This window comes from Lissotriton vulgaris, chromosome 4_1, assembly GCF_964263255.1.
Source record: "Lissotriton vulgaris chromosome 4_1, aLisVul1.2, whole genome shotgun sequence".
In the NCBI taxonomy this organism is placed as follows: Eukaryota; Metazoa; Chordata; class Amphibia; order Caudata; family Salamandridae; genus Lissotriton; species Lissotriton vulgaris.
Genome location: NC_141691.1, coordinates 1,531,062,157 through 1,531,085,620, shown reverse-complemented (window position 1 = coordinate 1,531,085,620; position 23,464 = coordinate 1,531,062,157). Strand labels below are relative to the sequence as shown.

At 42.6% G+C, this 23,464-nt stretch overlaps 1 protein-coding gene across 1 annotated transcript in view; it reads left to right on the top strand.

The window, feature by feature from the left end:
* BPNT2 (3'(2'), 5'-bisphosphate nucleotidase 2) overlaps positions 1–23,464 on the top strand; it is a 111,322-nt gene that overhangs the window by 47,183 nt on the left and 40,675 nt on the right. The window contains exon 2 of the mRNA XM_086965770.1: positions 19,349–19,511. Within this exon, the coding sequence (XP_086821896.1) occupies positions 19,349–19,511 (163 nt within the window). The remainder of the gene's footprint in view (positions 1–19,348; positions 19,512–23,464) is intronic.

The window sequence follows — 23,464 nt, the reverse complement described above, 5'->3', positions numbered from 1 at the left end:
TTCTCTCCTGCTCCAATAGAGACATTTTTTGAGGGCCTCTCCTTCCTTTTCAAATTTGCTCTTTCCTTCTGGATCTTCACATTACCGTTAACATTTGTTTTTGTTTTACATATGTTGCGAAAAAAAGACTTAGTTGTCTTACCAGGACCGTTTTGGGTGTTTTTTGAAGTACTTGTTGTAGAGGATTCCTTTACTTCCATTGCTAATTTTGTAATTTTCCCTATGGTATTTATTCTTCTCCTTTGCCTTGACGGCATTTTTGCTTACTTTGTAAATGTTGATTTCAATCTGTTGTAAAAAAAAAAATAACACATAATAGACCACTATTAGCAAACAAAAAGCAATCACAATAAGCAAACGATATAAACACTAATTTGCAACATATCTAAGTTTATACCACAGCAACTATATAACTAGGAGTAAGACACAAACCAACAGCAAAGAAATTCAGGGCCTTATTTATGGAGGCCTTGCGCCACCGGTGCGTCACTTTTGTCCCATGTTAAAAGTGATGCACCAGCGCCACAAGGCAATCATAAATAACACCCAAATGTAAATACCATTGATTTGCCCCCAAAATCGTTTTTTGAATAACATTTTAGAAACACCGCGCAGGACCTATGTACAAGCATTCAATTTCACTACTGAAACCTCACTGTTTCACAAAATACAAATCCTCGATCTTGCAAATGTTCATAGCAAGCATTATCAAAAAGCAAGACAGAAATCAACAGCAAAGAAACTCAGGACCTTATTTATGAAGGCCATCCACCACCAGTGCATCACTTTTTTCCATGTTAAAAGTGACGCTCCAGCGCCACAACGCAATCCTGGAAAGGGGCGACCACTCGGTCCCCCCGAACGTATGGTAGGGGGCCCGGATCCCCCCGGCAAAACCATTTTGGGCGGGGGGCGTGTCACGGCTGGTATGCCCGAAGCGGCGTAGCCGGGGCGCGCCTTTTCCCGCCCAAGAAGGGTTGTCCTAGACACCTACACCGTTGGCCACGCCCCGTAGGTGTACCGGAGGAGGGTACACACCCTCCCGAAGAGGAATAAAAGGAGCAGCAATCCGAAGAAGCATCCTCTTGTTCCTGTGCTTGGAAGCTGCACCCTCTCGTTGCACGTGAGCCCTCGACGGAACAAGGAGCAATTTTGAGAACTTGTAATTTTTGCGTTTCTCTTTCAGGACTTCGAGCCTAAGGGTCCAGGACCGTGTTGAGCAACAGGGATCGAATATGCGTTGAACAATGCCTGGCAGGAAGGCGGGAAAGAAGTCTGGGACTGACCAGATGCTTCGTATGCTGATAAAAGATATGGCAAGTATGAAGAAGCAGATGGCGGCGATGAATAATACAGGTAGACCGAAGAAAGTTATAGGCCCTGCATTGCCGGGAGTTGTCCCCGCGGGGCGAGGTAAAAGGGTCAGGAATAGGACGGCAGGGGAGGAGGTCCCGGTTCCCGAGGTACCCCTGGCAAGCCCGGTCATTCCAGTCGAGGCCCCGGTACCGATCCCAGACGCGGGTCAACCGATTCCGGTTGTTGTTACGCCCGCCAGCGAGGAGGACATGCCTCCCGAATTGGCCACCCAGTTGGCCGCATGGCTTGGCAAAAAGACAGGGGGTGCTACGGCACCGGCAGACACGGCCGAAGAGGCCAAGTTACTAATGCAGCAGTTGCGGCAGTCGCGAAATGCCGCGAAGGCGAATCTCCCTTTTGTCCCCTCACAGGTGACCCCAGGAGGACCGGCAGCTGGTGTCGAAAAAACGGCGGGAACAGCAATGGAGCCGGGTAAGCAAGCATTGCCAATGGCAAGGGAAGGGTCTTTGCCCTCAAGACGGGAGAAGGTGGTCCAGCATATACCGTTGGGCACGAAAGAATTGATATGGGCTGATAAGTACGTAATATGTTTTCCCTGTTAACCGACCATCGCGAGATGGAGTATGTTAAGAAACGAAAGGATTTGTGGCACCCGAGTGTATGGCGAGCAAAGATGGCAGGATTCAGGGTTGATGAGACAATCTCTAATTGGGCCAAGGCCTTTGCGATGTTTTCTGCAAATATTGGGGAACGTAAGCCCGAGGTTTTGACCGAATTGTCCTGCTATCAGGCACGAATAATGGATTTTTATGAGACATATGAGGGCGATGAATGGATGGGTTACGATATGAAGTTTCGTAAGGCCAAGGAGTTCGATGCATCTCAGACGTGGGATTGTCTCGACTCGATCTCTTGGCAGAAACAGCTCCTGCCGGGCGCGACGAAGTCGTCGTCGCTTGGCGGGAATGGGTCCGGGCCTTCCCGCCGTCAGCCTGCGGCGCCCTTTCAAGCGGGCCCCGCTGGTGACCACCAACCAAGGAATGGAGGGAATGGGGGTAAGAAAGAGGTCTGTTGGAATTTTAACAGGGGCAAGTGCACGAGGCCACAAGGGACATGTAAGTTCAGACATGAGTGTGCAGGTTGCGGAAATTCTTCACACCCCGAGAGTTCGTGCAGAGCCAAGAATGGTGATACAGGGGGTAGAGGAGGGGCCAAACAGGTCTGATGGGGACCATGGTGTACCGCTACCTACCCCCGTAGATATCATGGCAATGAATACCCTGATCATGTCTCCGCTGGGGTGTTGAGGAACGGCTTCTTGTATGGTTTCCACATCCCGGCGGGGGATTTTCGTGGGGAATCACTGTGTAGTAACCAACTGTCGGCTCAGCATAATCCAGCGGTGGTAGAAAGGAAGATTGCAAAGGAGGTTGCCCTTGGCCGGGTTGCTGGTCCATATAGGCACCCGCCAGTAACTAATTTCATCTGTTCCCCGTTGGGAGTAGTCCCCAAGAAGGACCCGGGGGAGTTTAGGCTGATCCATAACTTGTCAGCTCCGAGGGGTCTTTCGGTGAACGATGCGATTGACCCGGGAGTTTGTTCGGTGCGGTACGCATCCTTCAATGATGCCGTCGCCATGTTGAATCGCCTGGGGCCCGGAGCGCTGATGGCAAAGTCAGATATCGAGTCAGCGTTCCGGTTGCTCCCGGTACACCCACGGGATCAGCGTCTGTTAGGTTTTGTGTTCCAAGGACGTTACTACATGGATAGATGTATGCCAATGGGTTGCTCCATCTCTTGTGCTTATTTTGAGAAATTCAGTTGTTTTCTGCAATGGGCGTTCACCAAAGCCACTGGCCATACCCAGGTTATGCATTACCTAGATGATTTTTTGTTCTTGGGGGCAGCCGGCGACACACAATGTGCGCAGGCGTTACGAGACTTTTGCACTCTCATGAAGCGGTTCGGGGTGCCATTGGCACCAGGTAAGACGGTTGGACCATCGACTTCACTCGAGTTTCTGGGCATTGAGCTCGATTCGGTGGAGGGATGTTTCTGTTTGCCAGTGGGGAAAGTAGCGAAGTTCAAGGCTTCCCTGGAATTGTGCATTAGCAAAGAGAAAGTCACGCTCCATCAGCTACAACAAGCAGTGGGTCAACTTAACTTTGCCCTCAGAGTGATACCAATGGCCCGCCCCTTTTCCCGCTCTATTGCACAAGCCATGGTTGGTCTCGAGGAAGGTCACCATCGCACGAGACTGTCTGCAGAGGTTCGCCAGGACATGCGCATATGGTTGGCATTTCTGGCGGATTTCAACGGTCGAGTGGTGTGGAACAAACCGCCAGCGTCCTCGGACGAGCTGGGTTTGTGGACCGACTCGGCGGGGAGCGTGGGATTTGGCACCATCTTTGGTAATCGATGGTCGGCGCAAACATGGCCGACGTGGTGGCACACCAGCGGTCTCACAGGTGACATTGGGTTTCTCGAGTTGTTCCCCATTTTTGTGGCTCTGATGGCATGGCCGGATGAGTTCAGAGATCGCTCTGTGGTGTTTTGGTCCGACAATATGACTGTTGTTGAATGTATAAATAGTCAGGCAGCGCGCTGCAAGTGGATATTGAGATTACTGAAGGAAATTGTACTACTTTGCATGAGACTGAACGTACAATTCAGGCGAAGCATGTGCCAGGTGTACTGAACCAGGCGGCTGATACACTCTCTCGTTCGCACATGCAGGCTTTCAGGGGTTATCTACCTGCCGCGGACCTGGCGGCGGCACCATTTCCCGAAGCACTCTGGCTACTCGGTGCCCCGGATTACAGGACCTCGTGGCAGCAAGCCTAGCCCCCAGGACAAGGAAGGCATACGAAGGAGCGTTTTGTTCCTATTGTGCATTTTTGGGTCCGGCAGGGGGGGTCAATTGGGGTCAGGAGGACTATGTCCTGAAGTTTCTTGTAGCACTACACAGGGCAGGCCGATCAGCGGCAACGGCCAATAGGCACCGGGCCGCCATTTCATTCATGGCGCAGGCACATGGCATCAAGGACCCCACATCGTCCTTTTTGGTAAAGAAGGCCCTTCGTGGTTGGCAACGCCTTGAGGGTCGTAGAGTAGACGAAAGGCGCCCGATTGGGTTAGAAAGGTTGTCCCTGCTGATGTTGATACTCCCCACGACATGTTCCTCCCAGTTCGAGGCAGTGCTGTTCCGGGCCGCTTTCGCATTAGCGTTCCATGGGGCTATGCGGGTGAGCGAGCTGGTAGCAAGAAATAAGAAAGATGTAGAGGGAGGGCTGTGTCGGGATCACATTCTGATCAAGGGTGATTCAATGGTGGTCACAATAGCCAGGTCCAAGACCGACCAGGGTGCTATGGGAGACAGTATTGTTGTCCAGCGCATGTGAGGGTCCCCCATGTGCCCGGTGAAGTGCGTTGAGGAATATTTGGCGCGAAGGGCAGATGCATGGGGGGAAAGCTTGTTGAGACACATCGACGCCACCCCACTGACAAGGATTCAGTTTCAGCGGGTGCTAACGATGGCAATCGCCGCAGTGGGCTTGGACCGGGCGATTTCGGGACCCATTCCTTTAGGATAGGGGCTGCTACAGAGGCTACAGCCAGTATTGAGAAGGTGAAACAACTGGGACGATGGTCCTCGAACTGTTATAAAAGGTATGTGCGGTTGCACATGTTGTGAAGCCAATGTCATGCACTCACGCTTCTTGTCTTCTGTTTGGTTTACAGTTTCGCGAGCATGCTATGCGGGGCGGACTGTGCAGTCGACCCGGCACCTGGGGACCAGCGGTCAGAGATCACCGGCTGAGGAAAAAGTGGTGTGGGTCGTGGGCCACTCATACGTGAGGCGGGCCGGGGACGTATTCAAAGCAGGTGACGTGATTCACGCAGCTGGGGAATACGGGTACAGGGTGACCTTCCACGGAAGGGGTGGGCTCTGTATTGACCAGTTTCAATGTTTTGTCGAGGAACTGTTAGGGCGGACAAGGTCACCACCGTCTGTAATCATAGTACACCTGGGAGGCAATGACTTGGTGACACTCGGGTGGCGAGTACTACTCGAGGGGGTTCTATCTACTGTTAGCTGGCTGTCGAGAAGGATCCCGGGGTGCACGATAGCATGGTCCCACATGATTCCCAGGAAGGTGTGGCGGGGGGGCCTCTCTGTGTCAGCACTGAACCATTCAGTAAAAAGGTCAATAACAAACTTGGTACGTTGTTTCTCTCGGCGCAGTTGCACTGTATTCCGTATGGATGTATTCGGGGGGATCACATGTATCTCGAGGATGGGGTCCATTTGTCCCGGGAGGGGAATGTCTTACTCATAGGAGACTTCATAGCATGGTTAAGGGGTTTGTAAAAGCATGACCTTTAATAGGAGTTTGTGGGCGGGCCGGATAGCCGGTCAACTATCCGGCCTGTGGCGGTAAGGTCATGATCGGTGAGCAGTAATTTCAAGGTCCCTAGAGGGGGGGCGCCACCCATTATGGATGGGAGCGCCCGGGGGGAGGCGGCCATTGGCCCCTCACACGGGGAGGCGGCACCCACTAAGTATGGGGTCGCCTAAGGGAAGGCGGTCATAGGCCCCTTCCAGGTGAGGAGGCGGCTAGATGCCCCTCCTACGAATTTCCCGGGGCCCGGATATCCGCGACGGCGGATGCGATAAACAGTGTGGGGTGGGAGGGGGGTCCATGCTACCTTCTAGACACCTCACACGAGTCCTCGGACGACCATTAAGATGGCGTTGAGTTAAATAGGGGGCCCCCGCAAAGACAAGGGAAATTGGAGTTGGCACAGAGGTACAGTCCTCTGCGCGCCCGCCCTCACACCGTGAGGGGGGAGTTCTGGTAGTAGGGATCTGACACCGGTTGCGACCTTGCCGTTGGCCCGTAATGCTAGGATGTACAATTTTAATTTAGAAAGTATGCATTTGCAGGATGTTAGACTCGGCTAGGAAAACCTTTGTACTAGAGATTTGTTAAGGTTAGCCAATGAACGTGTCTTCATCATAATGTAATAAATGAAAATTGTACATGATATGAAACTGTTATTTTAATGTTTTAATTTTGTTTCATATTTTAATAAATACGGCCGGGAGGGTAACTCCCTCCCGCCTTCCAAAAGTTCAGAACTGCGTCCGTCTTCCCATCCTTGGGGATTGTGTTGGGAGGGGGTGACAGGCATCCCGGCCATATAAATAAGGCCCAAATGTAAATACCATTGATTTGCCACCAAAATCGTTTTTGGAATAACATTTAAAAAACACAGCGCAGGTCCTATGTACAAGCATTCAATTTCACTACTGAAACCTCACTGTTTCACAAAATACAAATCCCCTATCTTACAAATGTTCATAGCAAGCATTATCAAAAAGCAAGATACAAACCAACAGCAAAGAAACTCAGGGCCTTATTTATGAAGGTCTTGCACCACCGGTGCGTCACTTTTTTCCCATGATAAGTGATGTACCGGCGCCACAAGGCTATCATAAATAACACCCAAATGTAAATACCATTGATTTGCCCCCAAAATCGTTTTTAGAATAACATTTACAAACACAGCGCAGGTTCTATGTACAAGCATTTCATTTCACTACTGAAACCTCACTGTTTCACAAAAGACAATTCCACTATCTTGCATATTTTAATATCAAGCATTTCCAAAAAACATGCCACAAACCAACAAGAAAAAATCTCAATCTGCTTCCTAATTTGAGGTAACCCAAGTGACATAATTCTAAAACTTTCAAATATATTTCTTTACAGAGGCAGACACTATTAATTGCTTCTCAAAAAAAGAAAAGCCATTCTTATTCCCCAAAATCGTTTTTTAAATAACTTTTTACAAACACAGCACAAGTCCTATGTACAAGCATTCAATTTTACTACTGAAACTTCACTATCTGCTTCCAAATCTTCTCCATAGAGCATACAAGTCTATATCTAAATTAAATGAATCATTACTTACCTTTACAAATGCTTTGGGAGATTAAGAACAGTGTCAGACACACACACACCAATTTTTCTTTAGCAGAGCAAAAGGTGTGCACTCAATACACTGAAACCAAGACTGACAGAGAAAACCTCTAATTCTACACACATATGCCTCATTTCAACCAATCAAAACTCTTCCCTCACTTTTTTCAAACCAACACCCTACCCCCTCTCAGACCTTTCTATCTGTTACCATAGCAACTCCCTCCTAACTGAACTCTTAGGTTCAAAAGTTTATTCTACAATGTTGCAAATTAAGTCAGCAAGGATGTTTGACCTCTCAATACACCAGCTTATCCAGGGCATTTTTGCTTTTAGTAACTTTTTCTTAACCATTCAAATTGCTTCTTTCACACAACACAACCATGCACCCTAACTTTCAGTTTTCAACTATCTGAATCCACCAATCATTGCTTGTGATTCAAGAGCAGAGAAACTCCACAATTATTTTTTTGTAAACTCCTACTGTTCCAACTGCCATTTCATTCCCACACTTCATCTGACTGCACCAGAACCTTCTCTCTCCATGTATTCTGTTTGGATTATTGGACATAGCTACATCCACTGGGCTCAAAGGTATGCAGCTTGCAGAAAATTTCACAACCTTGATTTACCAAATGTGGAAATCAAGTGGATTGGCCAGAGAGGATTGAGATGTCACCAATTGATACCATTGGTGAAAACCTTTTTGCATCTGCCAAACCCTGACCTCTCAATAGTGCACTGTGGAGGAAATGACTTGGGCACTTTAACTGGGGAAGGTCTGGAAATGCTTTTAAAGGACACCTTTGATCAATGGATGACACTTTTTCCACAAACTGCCTTGGTATATTCCAATATATGCCAAAGGCAGAAATGGAACTGGTCCAACCAATTTTGTCCACAATTTGAGAAAGCACGGAAACATGTGAATAAATCTGTTTCTGCTTACATGAGAGACTGTGGAATGGGTTCAATATACAATAATAACTTGCGTTTCAACAGGCAAGACATCTACAGAGGAGATGGTGTGCACTTCTCAGATGAGGGGAATAGAATATTCCACCTGAATTTAAGACTGTGCATTGGAACCTACTTGTAGGTACCTAAATCAGCCACAGAACCCAAAAGCTCTTTTCAGAGCTACCCTACCTCTGATCATTCAAAACGTTTATCTTTTTCTAACTTTTTTCACTATTTTTCACCAAAGTACGCTCCCCGGTACGATTTTTTTTTTTGAAATTATTTTTTTGGCCTATATGTGCCTCCTAAGCCCCCCTCAGAAAACCTAGGGGGTCAGGGGCTGTCTACCGTGCCCCCTTCTACCCATTCCCAACGTTGTTTGTCCTCCATCTTGTGTCTCGATTGTACCGAAACACAAAATGGCTGACTCCCGTAACGCTGCCGGTGCGCGTACCGGGGCGCGCACCGGTAAGCGCTCCCTAAAAAAAGGTGGGAAAGTAATTTACAGAAAAACCACTGGAGACACTTTCATCAAATATAGAATAGGCCTTACTACATAGCAGTCCCTTCCATTTACCCAAATTTGTAGAATTCCATTGAGACATTTAGACTGCAGGCCTGTCTAAATATCCTGAGGTAAATTACATGACAAAAACACATATGAAGTATTAGAATTTACAACCAATTAAAAAGTTTCTTTCATTTGCTACGATTATTTCCTGACATTTGATTGGTTATGTACATGAATATATATAAAAAAAGAGAGGGAAACAGAGCCATTTTGACTACTACTTCCTGAAGTACATTTGAAAAGGAATTACACTGAGAACTTCAACTGCTTTCTCAAAGGTAAGTTGTTATTTTGGAAAGTGAAGTATGTTGTGCACTTTAAGTTAATTTGAGAAACAATATTCTGATAGTTATGTACAATCCCTCTGTAATAGTTATAGATTGAGATAGGCTTCTCTGTTATAGTTATAGATTGATTTAGGCTTCTCTTGTATAATTATAAATTTACTTAGGCTTTATCACATACACTTTTTTATATTTCTAATTCCAGCCTGATACCATACACTGCCCAAAGATAACTTCGCTGTTAAAAAATCCAAACTACCTGTCTGAACTTAAACCCAACAGTGCCCTATCTCTACTGATATATTTATTTTTTATGCAATTTACAGCAACAAAACGGAAGGAGAACAGAATATTTCTTTTGAAATTGTTTTAGACAACAACGCTGAAGAAAAAATTGCTGAAAATGATAACTTTGATTTTATGGATGAGTCTCTGGACCATGAATTAGTTCAGTGTGTGGAATCAATGGAATCACAGAATGAAAATGAGGACATTCCAGACAATATATTGTTATAAGTTTTATTACATTATGAAAAAGAATCAGAAGAATAAATTTATATTTAATAATCAAAAATTGTTCGAGACATTATTCATTTTTATATATGTAATTCATCAAGTAGTTCCAAAATGTTTATAATATAAAGTGAGACTTATAGTATACTGTGCAACTTTTTTGTGTTACATAGTAAGTTTGCTCATAGTTACTTCCTTTCTCCCACTATATTATCTCCAATGTGTATTTAACATCTCTTTATCATCTCCTGCCTCCATGTTGTTTCTGCTTTCCTGACAGACTATTGTATGAATTCCATATACCACAATAACTTCTGTAACAACATGCAAGATATCTACAAAGGAGACGGTGTATATTACATTTTAGACTCTGCATTGGTACCTACATGTTGGTACTTAATAAAAAAAAAAAAAAAAAAAAAAAAGCAATTAATAAACATACAATTTTTGAAAAGTCTGTCATTCTTTTTTCTCCATGGTACGCTCCCCAGTCCGCTCCCCGGTGCGCGTACCGGGTGCTCCCCCCGCGGGGCCCTTTTATAGCCCCCACATCAAACCTAGGGGATCAGGGTGGTCTATCCCTGCCCCCTTATGGTCATTTCCCCCTTTGTTTTGGCCACCTCTTGTGTCTCGATCCTACCGAGACACAAGATGGCGGCCGCTTCGGACTGTTTCGAATGTTTACAGACACCCGGGAGCCAATCAGCTTTCCGTGCGCAAGTCGCGTGGCGCGCCCCGGTGCGCGAACCGGGTCGCTGCCATAGACATATATATTCTTTTGAACCTAAATTACTCAAAATCCACTGGAGCACATATCTTGAGACATAGCAAAGGCACATCGGGCTACCAGTCCCTACAATTTTGCCAAGTTTGGTGGAAATCCATTCAGCCGTTCGGGCTAAAAGTGAGTTTGACCGCCCTATGGAAATTAACATGGGGAAAACACGTTTTGGGACCCCCCTTTTATCTCGGACCCCGCTTGACGAATCCCACCCAAACTTTCAGGGAAGGACCGGAGCTCGCCGAGGCACATTTGAGGAACTTTTCAGGCAGATTCGTCAACCGGCGCCAAAGTTATTCCAAATAGAATTTTGAGATTTTGCATTGAAAAAAATCCTAACTATAACTACCTACTGGGGACCGCCAGTAGGTAATATATATATATACACATACATATATATAAATGCATATGCATATATATATATATATCAAAAGACAAAAGAGGCGGCACAATCAGGATGTCTGAGTTTAAGCCTTTATTTCAAGACTATTCACCCCACCTGATTGTGGTGAATAGTCTTGAAATAAAGGCTTAAACTCAGACATCCTGATTGTGCCGCCTCTTTTGTCTTTTGAAATTTCCTGGGTCAGGATCCGACCCCCAGGCAGAGCACACACTGCTGAGCGCGTCCCAGAGGCTGAAGGATCACTTTGAGTAACATATATATATATATATATATATATATATATGTGTGTGTGTAGAGAGGTAGCGGTAGAGAGGTAGAGACTAGTAGAGAGAGAAGTAGAGAGAGGTAGAGAGTAGAGCGTGAGTAGTAGAAAGTAGTAGAGAGCAGTAGAGAGAGTAGCAGAGAGTGAGTAGTAGAGAGTAGTAGAGTGAATAGTAGAGTGAGTAGTAGAGAGTAGTAGAGAGTGAGTAGTAGAGTAGCAGAGGGTGAGTAGTAGAGAGTGAATAGTAGAGAGTAGTAGAGAGTGAGTAGCAGATAGAGAATAGTAGAGTAGTAGAGAGTGAGTAGTAGAGATTAGTAGAGAGAGAGTAGTAGAGAGTAGTAAAGAGTGAGTAGTAGAGTAGTAGAGAGTGAGTAGTAGAGTGAATAGTAGAGAGTAGTAGAGAGTGAGTAGCAGAGAGAGAATAGTAGAGTAGTAGAGAGTGAGTAGTAGAGAGTGAGTAGTAGAGAGTGAGTAGTAGAGAGTGAGTAGTAGAGAGTGAGTAGTAGAGAGTGAGTAGTAGAGTGAATAGTAGAGAGTAGTAGAAAGTGAGTAGCAGAGAGAGAATAGTAGAGTAGTAGAGAGTGAGTAGTAGAGAGTGAGTAGTAGAGAGTGAGTAGTAGAGAGTGAGTAGTAGAGAGTGAGTAGTAGAGAGTGAGTAGTAGAGAGTGAGTAGTAGAGAGTGAGTAGTAGAGAGAGAGTAGTAGAGAGAGAGTAGTAGAGAGAGAGTAGTAGAGAGTGAATAGTAGAGAGTGAATAGTAGTGAATAGTAGTGAATAGTAGAGAGTGAATAGTAGAGAGTGAATAGTAGAGAGTGAATAGTAGAGAGTGAATAGTAGAGAGTGAATAGTAGAGAGTGAATAGTAGAGAGTGAATAGTGTAGAGTGAATAGTAGAGTGAATAGTAGAGAGTGAGAAGTAGAGAGTGAGTAGTAGGGAGTGGGTAGTAGAGAGAGAGTAGTAGAGAGTAGTAGAGTGAGAATGAGTAGAGAGTAGTAGAGTAGTAGAGTAGTAGAGAAGGAGTAGTAGAGAGTGAGTATTGGAGAGTAGAGGAGTAGGAAAGAGTAAGTAGTAGAGAGTAGTGGAGAATATTCCAAAGTTTGGCACAGCACCACTTGCACAATAAGTCCAATCAAATCATATCACTTAGAGTCCTTATTGAAGCGCTGAATCTTAGTGTATATTCAAATGCTTTTATTTTCCTTAAGTTTATGTACCACAGCCAGCCGAAACGTTTCAATCTGTACAACAGAACGTCTTCAGGGCGTTCTTATCTCCTTCAAGTTATGTCGGTATCCTGTTGTCATATAACTAGATATTTCTTCCAAATGTTAGACGAGACATAAGTACATTCTTATTCAATGTGACTAGGTATCAATTTTACCCACACAATTCGGGCAGACGTGAGTAATTTATAGCATCCTCAAAATCAGTCTTTCAAAAATTCCAAAGTATAGGACATGACCATCCAAATCCAAATGTTTCTCAAGAAAAGTTATTTTCAATCGTTCGGAATATCGGTGTTTGTGCAGATATGACCCAGGGACTCCCAGTATGCAAGGGGAATTAGTCCCCCCTCTGCAAATGAGCCAGTGGCCTGCGTTGCAGAGGTGTAAACAGGGGCATAGCCTCATTACACCTCTGTGCAATGCAGCCCCCTGGTGCATACTGGAGGTTCCAGGTGGGCTAGTTGGCCCCCAGGGACCCCAAGTATGCTAGGGGAATTATGTCCCTCTCTTCAAACATGCACAGGGGCTGCGTTGCAGAGAGGTGTAAACAAGGGTGTGGCCTCATTACACCTCTCTGCAATGCAGCCCCCTGGCGCATACTGGAGGCTCCTGGTGGGCTAGTTGGCCCCCAGGGACCTCCAGTATGCAATGGGAATTAGTTCCCCCTCTGCAAACGTGGCAGGGGGCTGAGTTGCAGAGAGGTGTAACAATGGGCATAGCCTCATTACACCTCTGCAATGCAGCCCCCTGGCGCTTACTGGAGATTCCTGGTGGGCTTTCAGGTCTTATATAGTTAGGAATTAGCATTAAAAAAAACTTTGAAATTCACTGAAAAAAACATAGGTTTCAGGCCTTATATAGTTAGGAATTAGCATTTAAAAAACCTTGCAAATTCACTGAAAAAACCATAGGTTTCAGGCCTTATATAGTTAGGAATTGGCATTTAAAATCCCCGACAGACCTATCAAACATGCGCCCAATCTCCCTTCTCCCGGCACTTGGCAAAATCACCGAGCAGTTAGTTCACGAGGAATTAAAAGTCTTTGTGGAAAGCAATCACATTTTACACCCACAGCAATCAGGTTTCCGCCCTGGCCACTCCACTGAAACCGCCTTGATTGAGCTATCGGATACCATTAAGTTCTTGCAGGATGAGGAAAAACAAGCTGTACTCATCCTGCTCGACTTAACTGCAGCATTCGACACCATCTCCCATGCCATCCTCATTAACAGAATGCGTGAGATTGGTGTGTCGGGTTCTGCTTTAAGATGGATTACATCATTCCTATCAAACTGTTTCTCTAGGTCCATTCCTCTCCGGCGAGAGACCCATAACATCTGGAGTGCACCAGGGGTCCATCCTCAGCCCTCTTTTTTTTAATATATACATGGCCCCCCTTCTCTCACTGATTGAATCCCACGGAACCCTTGTAACTTCCTATGCTGACAACACTCAGCTTGTCGTCACCATAGATAAAAAACACCCCGACGCTGCCCTTAGATTCCAGAATTGCCTCTCCCAAGTCTTTTCTTGGCTTAACCATAACCACCTTAAGTGCAACAGCGCCAAAACTGAAATAATACCCTTGGGCAAAGACATCCTTTTTTCCCCAAAAGATTGGTGGCCCCTAAACTCTGAAGCACCGCCTTGTGTGGTCTCCTCGGCCCGCAATCTTGGTGTCCAATTCGATTCGTCTCTCAGTTTTGACGACCATGTGCGCATTACTGCTGGGTGCTGCTTCAGTCTCATCAGACAACTGAAGAAATGTTTTGACTTCCTTCCTATTTCAGCCAGGAAATCAGTCTCGGTGGCCTTGATCCTATCCCGACTGGATTATTGTAATGGCCTCTTGGCAGGAATAAAAAAGTCTTCCCTTAAGAAACTGCAGAGTGTCCAACATGCAGCGGCCAGGCTTGTACTTAAACTTCCAAGAAGGTCCTCGGCCTCTGCAGCCCTCAACACTCTCCACTGGCTGCCCCTCCACAAAAGAATTCTTTTCAAGCTTCTTGTCACGGTCTTCAAAGCCACCAGGAACATTGGCCCTTCTTATCTGACCAAGCGCTTTTCGCGCTATATTCCATCGCGCTGCTTGAGGTCATCAGGAGCCAATTTGGTTTCTGTCCCTCGAATAAAGCTAAAAACGAGAGGGGGTAAAACCTTCTCTTTCTTGGCGGCTAGGGCATGGAACGGTCTCCCCCTCAACCTTAGACACGCTCCCACTGAAAGCCTTTTCAGGAAACTCTTGAAGACCTGGATTTTCTCTCAGCCGAATTCATCGGTCCTCGCAGCCATCTGATCTACGCCTCGCCATGCGGGTTTCTCTGTTTTGCTCAGCGCCAAGATGCTCCTTCCGGAGCGATAGTTGCGCTATACAAATCTCAATAAATATCAAATATCAAATATCAAAAACCTTTTCAAATTCACTCAAAAAACTATACGTTTTTGGGGTGTTCTAGTTAGCTAGACATTTCACTCATACAAAACCATTGAAATTGCTCCTATATAGTTAGTTGTACTAACTATATTTCGTGCACCCGCAATCCACTGCTGATGATGTCACATATTACATCATTCATGACAAGGTCAGTGACATCACTGATGACATCTCAAATGACATTACTGATGACATCACTGATGACATCATCCACATGACAATCACATACACCTTTTCATACACTAATAAAATCTTTCATCACTTTTTGTAAAATACAGAATATGATATTGTAATCCATTGTTACAGCAATACAAGTATCTAAAAACCCACTCAGTGATTCATAGATGTATACACACATCTAATCACTTACCTGTAGATTCACTCATACATGCTGTCAATGAACAATAGAACACTATCAAAAATACTTATACACCTAAATCGACATTGCACACAAGCACACATCCTATTCACATATGAAGTCATCCTACTCACTTATGCAAACAATGGATCATACTTACATATTTACTTAGCTACACACTTATACAAACACAACTTCATCTAGTCATTTAGATAGTAAGTCATACTTCGTGAATTATAAAATCATTATTACAAGTATAAAGTTATTCATACAGTCACTCACACAATCATTGAGTCTTATGTATACTTATTTATATACAACAACTGACACATACACTGCCTTTTATTTTTCTAGTTTGTTGGACATGTACCATTGAGAAATATATTTGCTCATCACCACACCCATAAAGATATTCACTCACCCAAACAACTGTTAGAACATGTAGTTTTAACTTCATATATCTAGTGAATAAACTATTCACACATCTTTGGGCAGTCACACACCCCCCACCGAACCACACACACATTCACCCTCCCATACAAATACTCAGTTAACTAATCAATAACTAATACAGACTTTCACAAAGCTAGTAACCAACTGGAGTACCTGTTTACACAACAACTGACAAAGTGATACAGATATTCAAACAGTTTAGTCACTATCCAATATATTTAGTGAGACACTATAAATTGGTCAAGTAAACAGTCAATTACACTGCTACTAAATCCTCCATCCAAATATTTATTTTAATATATCCACTCATTCTTCAATGCAAATTGCTATATATATAATGCATATTTAAATAACGAAGCAAACCACATTCACTGGATGATGTCATCAGTGATGTCATTTGAGATGTCATCAGTGATGTCACTGACCTTGTCATGAATGATCTAATATGTGACATCATCAGCAGTGCATTGCGGGTGCGCGAAATATAGTTAGTACAACTAACTATATAGGAGCAATTTCAATGGTTTTGTATGTGTGAAATGTCCAGCTAACTATAACACCCCTAAAACGTATAGTTTTTTGAGTGAATTTTAAAGGTTTTTTAAATGCTAACTATATAAGGCCAGAAACCTATGGTTTTTTTCAGTGAATATATATATATATATATATATATATATATGTGTGTGTGTGTGTGTGTGTTTTTCTGTGTGTATATATAAGTTTACATATATGTGTGTGTGTATATGTATGTGTGCATATATGTGTGTGTAAAAGACACCATTGGTTATAATTGAGACAGATACATGGTAAAACAACAAATATCACCTTGGGTGCAAACATCTTTGAAAGGATGTGGCTATACATGTCCCTGAGAGATTACTACTTTTGGATTTCTTAATTTTTGACTTCTTGTATTTCCCTCATTAGTTTCATACATAAATCAGTTAAGGCCTAATCAGGGACTTTCTGTGTAAAAACACATAGCTCAGCAGAATGTCCTGCAGACTTCAGCAAGCCTTGAACATTGACCTATTACAAGACAGGAAAGAATAACACTATTCATCTGTCCCTGAGTGTCGGGAACATTTGTGTGTAAAAGACACCATTGGTTATAATTGAGACAGATGAGTGGTAAAACAACAAATATCACCTTGGGTGCAAACATCTTTGAAAGGATGTGGCTATGCATGTCCCTGAGAGATTACTACTTTTGGATTTCTTAATTTTTGACTTCTTGTCTTTCCCTCATTAGTTTCATACATAAATCAATTCAGGCCTAATCAGGGACTTTCTATGTAAAAACACATAGCTCAGCAGAATGTCCTGCAGACTTCAGCAAGCCTTGAACATTGACCTATTACAAGACAGGAAAGAATAACACTATTCATCTGTCCCTGAGTGTCTGGAACATTTGGTTGTTAGTGTTATGTGAACCGATAAGCATTTCTCAGACATAGAGCAACACATAGACAGGTCAACTAACAAACAAGATAAATTAAACTTGGCTGGCACAGAATAGATGAGAATTGCATGAAACATGGAAATAGGTGTGGTGCATGCTTAGAGGTCAACTGCGAGTGCTTAGTAAGAGACACTTCTTCTGTTAAGTTATTAATGTTGATAAATTCCTGTTTTTGTATAATACATGCTGGTACAGCAGTGGCTCTGTAACACAGTAGGATCGTTGTACAGAAGGAACAAGAAATTGATTTCAACCAATGAGATGTCTTTCATGTGTGTGCCATATGTCTCATCTCATAGTAACACCGCTGGTTCACAACACTTAAAAATAGGGTATTTTTACCCCAAAAAAATTCTCAAGGGTCTTCATTAATCGACCCAATAAGGAAAGCTGTAGGCTCAAGCTTAAATAAAATGAGCTTTTTCTTACTAAACAAAACGTGTTTTTTTTTCCATCGATCTTGCCGTATTCCAGCGGGACCCGAAACAGGAAGTAAATCTACCACACCAAACGTCTGTGGTGGCCTACCATTGGCTGAAGTGGTCCCCTGTGACTACTGCGGGGCCGTAGAAAGTGAAAATAGAAATAAAATCAATATGTTGTGACATTAAAGGATACTGCTGTAGATTCACTACAAAATTAAGATGCAAAATTAACTTGTTTAACTTTAGATTTTACTTGACGTTAAAAAACCTCTAGCAATTCACTGGAAGAAAACGGATTAAATTGATTTTATTGTTGGGTAAATGAAAAAGACTAAGTTACATTAAAAAAAAAACTACAAATTACTGAAAAAACAAAAGTTAAAGAATCTTATAGTTAGGCGACATTATCAATCATAACGTGTTTTTTTTTTAACTCAAAGCAACTGAAACTCTGTAGTTATTGTTTGTCGAGCTAACTATAACTTGTGCCCCCGCCCTACACTGCTTATGAACTCGTATATTATATTATGGCCGGTTCAGTGACATAACTGAATCCATCACCAATGGTATCTCAAATTACCTCCATGATGAGATTGTCCTTTAAATGTGACTGTTTGCTATATGCTTACCATACTGGAAGATATTCAGCAAGGTACATCAAAAACTCATTTTTTATAGCTTCTTCAAGAATAATGGATGTAAGTTTTTGCTGCAAGCTTGTCCTCCTAATGGATCTTGGATGTACTCATTGATAAAAGGATTGATCCTACAGATTACAGGCCTTGGGTAGAGAGGGTGAGCAGTTTGAAGCTACAGATTACACTCACAAAGAAGCTACAGATTACGCTCACAAAGACGCTACAGACTAAGGTCACAAAGATCGAAATATTAAACCTTGGCGACACTTGGGAGACAGGTCTACTTCTCAAATAAACTCAGCGCCTTGAATGTACATTTTACAGACACCAGCTGCTCAGACTCCACAACATACAGCGTATATTCTAGTGCGTACATTTTAATCTTTTTCCTTGATCTTTCCCTTTCTCCTACTTCTTTTCCCTTAACACTCTTCCTATATCTTATCCTTCCTTTCTGCTTCCCATCTCTTTACCTACCCTTATCCTGCTCCTCTGCCATCAGCCCTTACTCATCCTCTCCCCTATTGGTTCATCCTTTTGTTCTGTCCTTTTGCCCTTTATTCTACTGTTTGAATCACATTTTTATTGACCTCTTCTTATCCCTTATAATTTCTGCACTTTTCATTGTTTCCTTCACCTTAGTGTTCTCTACTCTTGCCCCTGCAGGCTGTCAGTGATTTTCAAAAGTTTTCTGCTTTTTTGCATCGACTCTGGGAGATGTTTGTGGGATGATGGTATCTATATTAAAATCAGTCTCCATCTCTGCATTAAATAAACATAAATTCGAAAATATAGCCTCTTTTTATAATCTACCCCCTACTTGCCCACGGTCCATGAACAACTCCCATAGGAATTTTTCTGCACGCATCTGTAAACCTTCAGCAGTGCGCCCCCTCCTAGTAGACTCCTGCTATGTTGCCTTCTATCTTGATCTGTTTATCTAGAAGAGTTATGGAGTGGAAAAGATTCCAACATGACATTTTAATTCCCTGAAAATCCTGTGCCAGGCACTATTTTTTGCACTGCTGCTTTAAAAAAAATTACGGAATTTTATAATAAAATATGACTGAATAACTGCCTGCAAGAACCCTAACTGTTTACATTGTCCATCTTGTTTATTTCCTTTTCCACAAAAAATTACTAATGTAACAATAAACCATGTGTTACGAGTTAGTGTGGCGCTTTACATAGTTAAGCTTCTACTTTCCTTTTTGAGCAATTTTATGATGTAAAAAGATATTCGATTAAGAACCAATGGACTTTATTTGCAGATCAATTCTGAAGAACAAGTTGTGAAAGATGAGCACGAGCCCCTGTCATGGGATGGAAATATTCCTGATGATGTGATGAAGGCAATACCAGAAGGAAAAGAGGTTCGAGGAGACAGTATTACTATCTGGATTGATCCACTAGATGCTACACAGGAGTATACAGGTACACAAGTGTTCTAATCCTGTTGCTTTGCATGTCTCTCACTCTTTTTTGGAACCACCATGTAAAGACTTTCAGATTTTCGTTGTAGTCAAACTCATGGAACTCTCTTCGGTCGCACTGCAGGGAAAGAAAACCTGTGTATCTCCATTATCTCACGGAGTCAAAAATATATTTTTTATATAGCACTTAATCCTTCCTGTTTCTAATCAGTTTATTAACTTAAAAAAGGTGAAATAATGAATTGACCTTGATGGTGTTGCAACGAGACTTGCAGAGCTTGTTAAATGTCACAGAAAGTTCTTAACTCACTGATCCCTCATGCCTGAATGTGTAGACTTATTAGAAGGAGGCGGTTTTCAATCAAAAGTCCTGCCTGAGCAGAGGAAGGGGGCTTAAGGCATTTATTTTAAACTTTCAGAATGTTATGTAACAACGGGAAAAATAGCAGATTGATCAAATCATGAATCTCAGCAGGATCTTATTGCAGCCCTTTCAATACCTTAAAATATGTTTATTGATTGGCATATGCCTAAGGATTGTAGGTTTTTAGAAGTTGACTAATGTTCAATTCTAGCTTGAGAAGTAAACCAGTTTGGATTGATGAAAATGTGCTTCGTTTCTGGAATGTATCCTAGAATTGTTCATTAAATTCTGTGGGCAAGAGCACTGCGGAAGAGTCCTGTGGCAGGCCAACCTGTGCGTAAGCAGCTGTGTAGGAGGCCATGCCACTGACAACCTTCTTGCTTACAGTACTGTAACCTAGCTACATTGTAGAAGCCAGCAAATTTACAAAAATTCTGCAAGTCTCTCTCCGCAAGTTGCCTGTCATGCTTGTGACCTCTCAAGAGGCTCCTAACGTCTGACATGTACAATTCTGTAGCGCTCCTGTGTTGGGCATTACCATGTTCATACGGATTGCTACCTCTACTGTTGCTATTTGCTGTAAAATGTCTTTGGGGAGAGTTTCTGGACTTATTGGGGGCTCTTCTGTCCTCGTCATTGGTGGCAAGAGAGGGGCTTCTGCTTAATGGGACATGCTGACTCTGATTCTACAAACGTTAATCTTGCAAACGAGGCATAATAGAAAGAACAATGGTAAGCAAAAGACTGAAGCACCGTATAACTTTGAACTCATCACAGGTAAAAGATGAGGAAGAAGAACATGAATAGGTTACTGTAGCAACAAGAAAAAAGAGAGAAGACCACACTTGTTGGTGATGTCAAATGATGGTAATCTGGAAGCAGTAGATGTGGGGGGGGGGGTATGGATGTGTTGAGGATACAATAACATAGCCTAAGCCATTGCCAATGAGGGAAAAAGTGTAGAAGAGTATTGTGATGAAAGTGAGATATGCAGGAGTAAAAAGAACAAGGAAAAGATGAATTGTACATTGCGAATTTTCTTAAAACTAGCAATAAAATCCGAGAAATAAGTCGAAAGTAGTTAATGAAGAAACAACTAATAACATTATCAAAGAAAGGACCAAGGAAATTACATTTGATGTTTTTAAGAACAATAAAAAATGTCTCCAGATAAGAGGCCCGAATGCAGCAAGTCTTTCACCAATGAAAAACTGAAGGTGAATGATCTAAAGGATGCACCTCTAGCTGTGGGTTGACCTGAAGAGGGCGAGAAGACTCCTACAGCATTAATAGGGGAGGCGGCAACAATTAAAGTTAGATCTGTACCCCAAAAAAATACCCAGACCTCAGTCGGGTGAATATTTGATATAAAATGAGTTAAGACTGGGGATCAGGTATTGGCTTAAATGAGTTCTTTGAGTGTGCCACCAAGAAAGGTCTGAGAGAAAATAGAAAGTAAATAACGGTGTTACCTTTACACTCCCCTATTGGCTGAGAGCTGTGTGGTAAAAATATAGCCCTATATAAGATCTGTTTACTGCAGATGATAACAATTAATTGACATGGAATCTTCAATTGGTTACATTCCGTTGATGGACTTATGATCATAGCATCAAAGGAGATTGCATCAGAAAGCTTTTGTAAGAAGCTGGAGAAAACAAAAGTTGAAATAAGGCATGAGCAATTTCCATTCCAGGGTTACGTTAGAAGGAATTAGATATTGATGTGATAGAGGTGACCAGACAGATGGAGCTTAGGATAGAGGACACAATGAGTGATATTGAAAAACAAAATATAAATACGATGAATTTGAGCATAGTGGACAATGTAGTTGTGCTACAATTTCGCACATAAAGTCGCCATCACAAAAACTGACCATGTACGGTAAATTAACTCTCAAGAGAACAATAGTTAAAAGGAAGATGGAATAACCACAACTGGATTTGGCTAGTGGCGGAAATAATCCCCAGATGTTCCTGTACGGAGATTGTACAGTCCCTAATGAGAGTTCATTGAATATAATGACATGCAATTTCGCAGCTGTACATAGGCAATGGACAGAGTTAAAGCAGGAAGTGGTTAAGAATGGAACGGGAATAGTAGCGCTGAAGGAAACTTAGTATTATTGCTTAAATAGAGATGGATTATTATAAGGGCTACGGGTTTTATGATATATATTTTTTACATTTCAATCTGTATTTATCCATAGTTTTTTGGGGTACTTAATATTGGTATTTATTTATCTATATTTAGTTTGTGTTTCAAGAATAAATGTAGCTGTAAAAATGTATATTTCTGCATTTATATAACTTCAACATGCACTCGAACATGGATGCCTATCACGTTTTAGCAAACTAAGCAGCCACGTATAACAAAAGAAAACACTCCCAGGTAAATTTTAGCATCATGCTACAAACATATGTTAACCTATACCTGTATTCAAGGAAATCTCATCCTGTATTTTAACCCTCATTGTTGTCTGCCTGCTCAGCTGTTGAGAATTCATGAAAGACAGCATGCAGAGTTTCTCACAAGAAGCACCATTTTCAGTATTTTTTCGCTTGTAAAAATAAATACAGACAGGAAAGACATTGTATTCTGTCTGTATTTATCTGTAAAAATCAGTATAAACTGATAACTGGAAGCATTAGTTATTGTAAATCATTCAATATAAAGTCTGTATAAGGGAAATAATTCTGCTCTTTGGTGGGGGAGAGGGTCTCATGACCCGGATATCTACGCTCCTTGACTGATAAACACAAAGAATCTGTCTTAGCAATTTTAAGTTTCTCATTCTGCTAATATGTGCTTTAGCAATGGGGGGGTAGGCACGTCATGAAATTTCACTAAGCCCGGTTGTGCTGGTAAAATTATTGATTTGCCACCAGGGCCTCCTTTTGATGACTCAAGTTTTTAGTGAGACTGCTTGAAACATTTCAGAATAGTTATCCTAGCCATTCAGTTGTGCTGTTAGGCAACATTAATGCAAGAATACCTTAGATAAATCTAAACCATCCCCGGAATAATATTTAAGAACAAATATGGAGAGTACCAACACAGAACTTTCCTAGAATTAAGATGAATACAACTGGGAAAACTCTGGAATCTATTCTTGAAAGATGTAATTTGACAGCAATATACAGAAGATGTTTAAGTGATCAGTTTCGACTAACACATCTAGTAAGTGCCATTGTTTCTTCAGGACTTTGTGTACAGCAATAGAACTGAAAGTAGGTGATTTTGTAGAAAGTGATCACAGACCCATACATATCCTTTTTATGGTCTGGCTTGACAGCGCAGACATTGCCAGACAATTATGTGAGCACACCAGGAGAGGGGCTTTGGCTCGGTCCACATGTTGGGTGGCAGGAGTTCATGTTTTGATGGGGCAGAAGTTGTTGTACTACCACAAAAAAAGCTTTTTCTCCACACAGCGGTCATCATTTTGTTAATTAATCCCACTGTCTGAGGTTGAACTTTCAAGGCCACGCGCTATTAAATTCTCTTGGATAACGCACTCATTTATGGAATTCTTCTCTGGCAGGAGCCAAGATGAGACGAGGACAGTCAAGAAATACACTAAGTAGAAA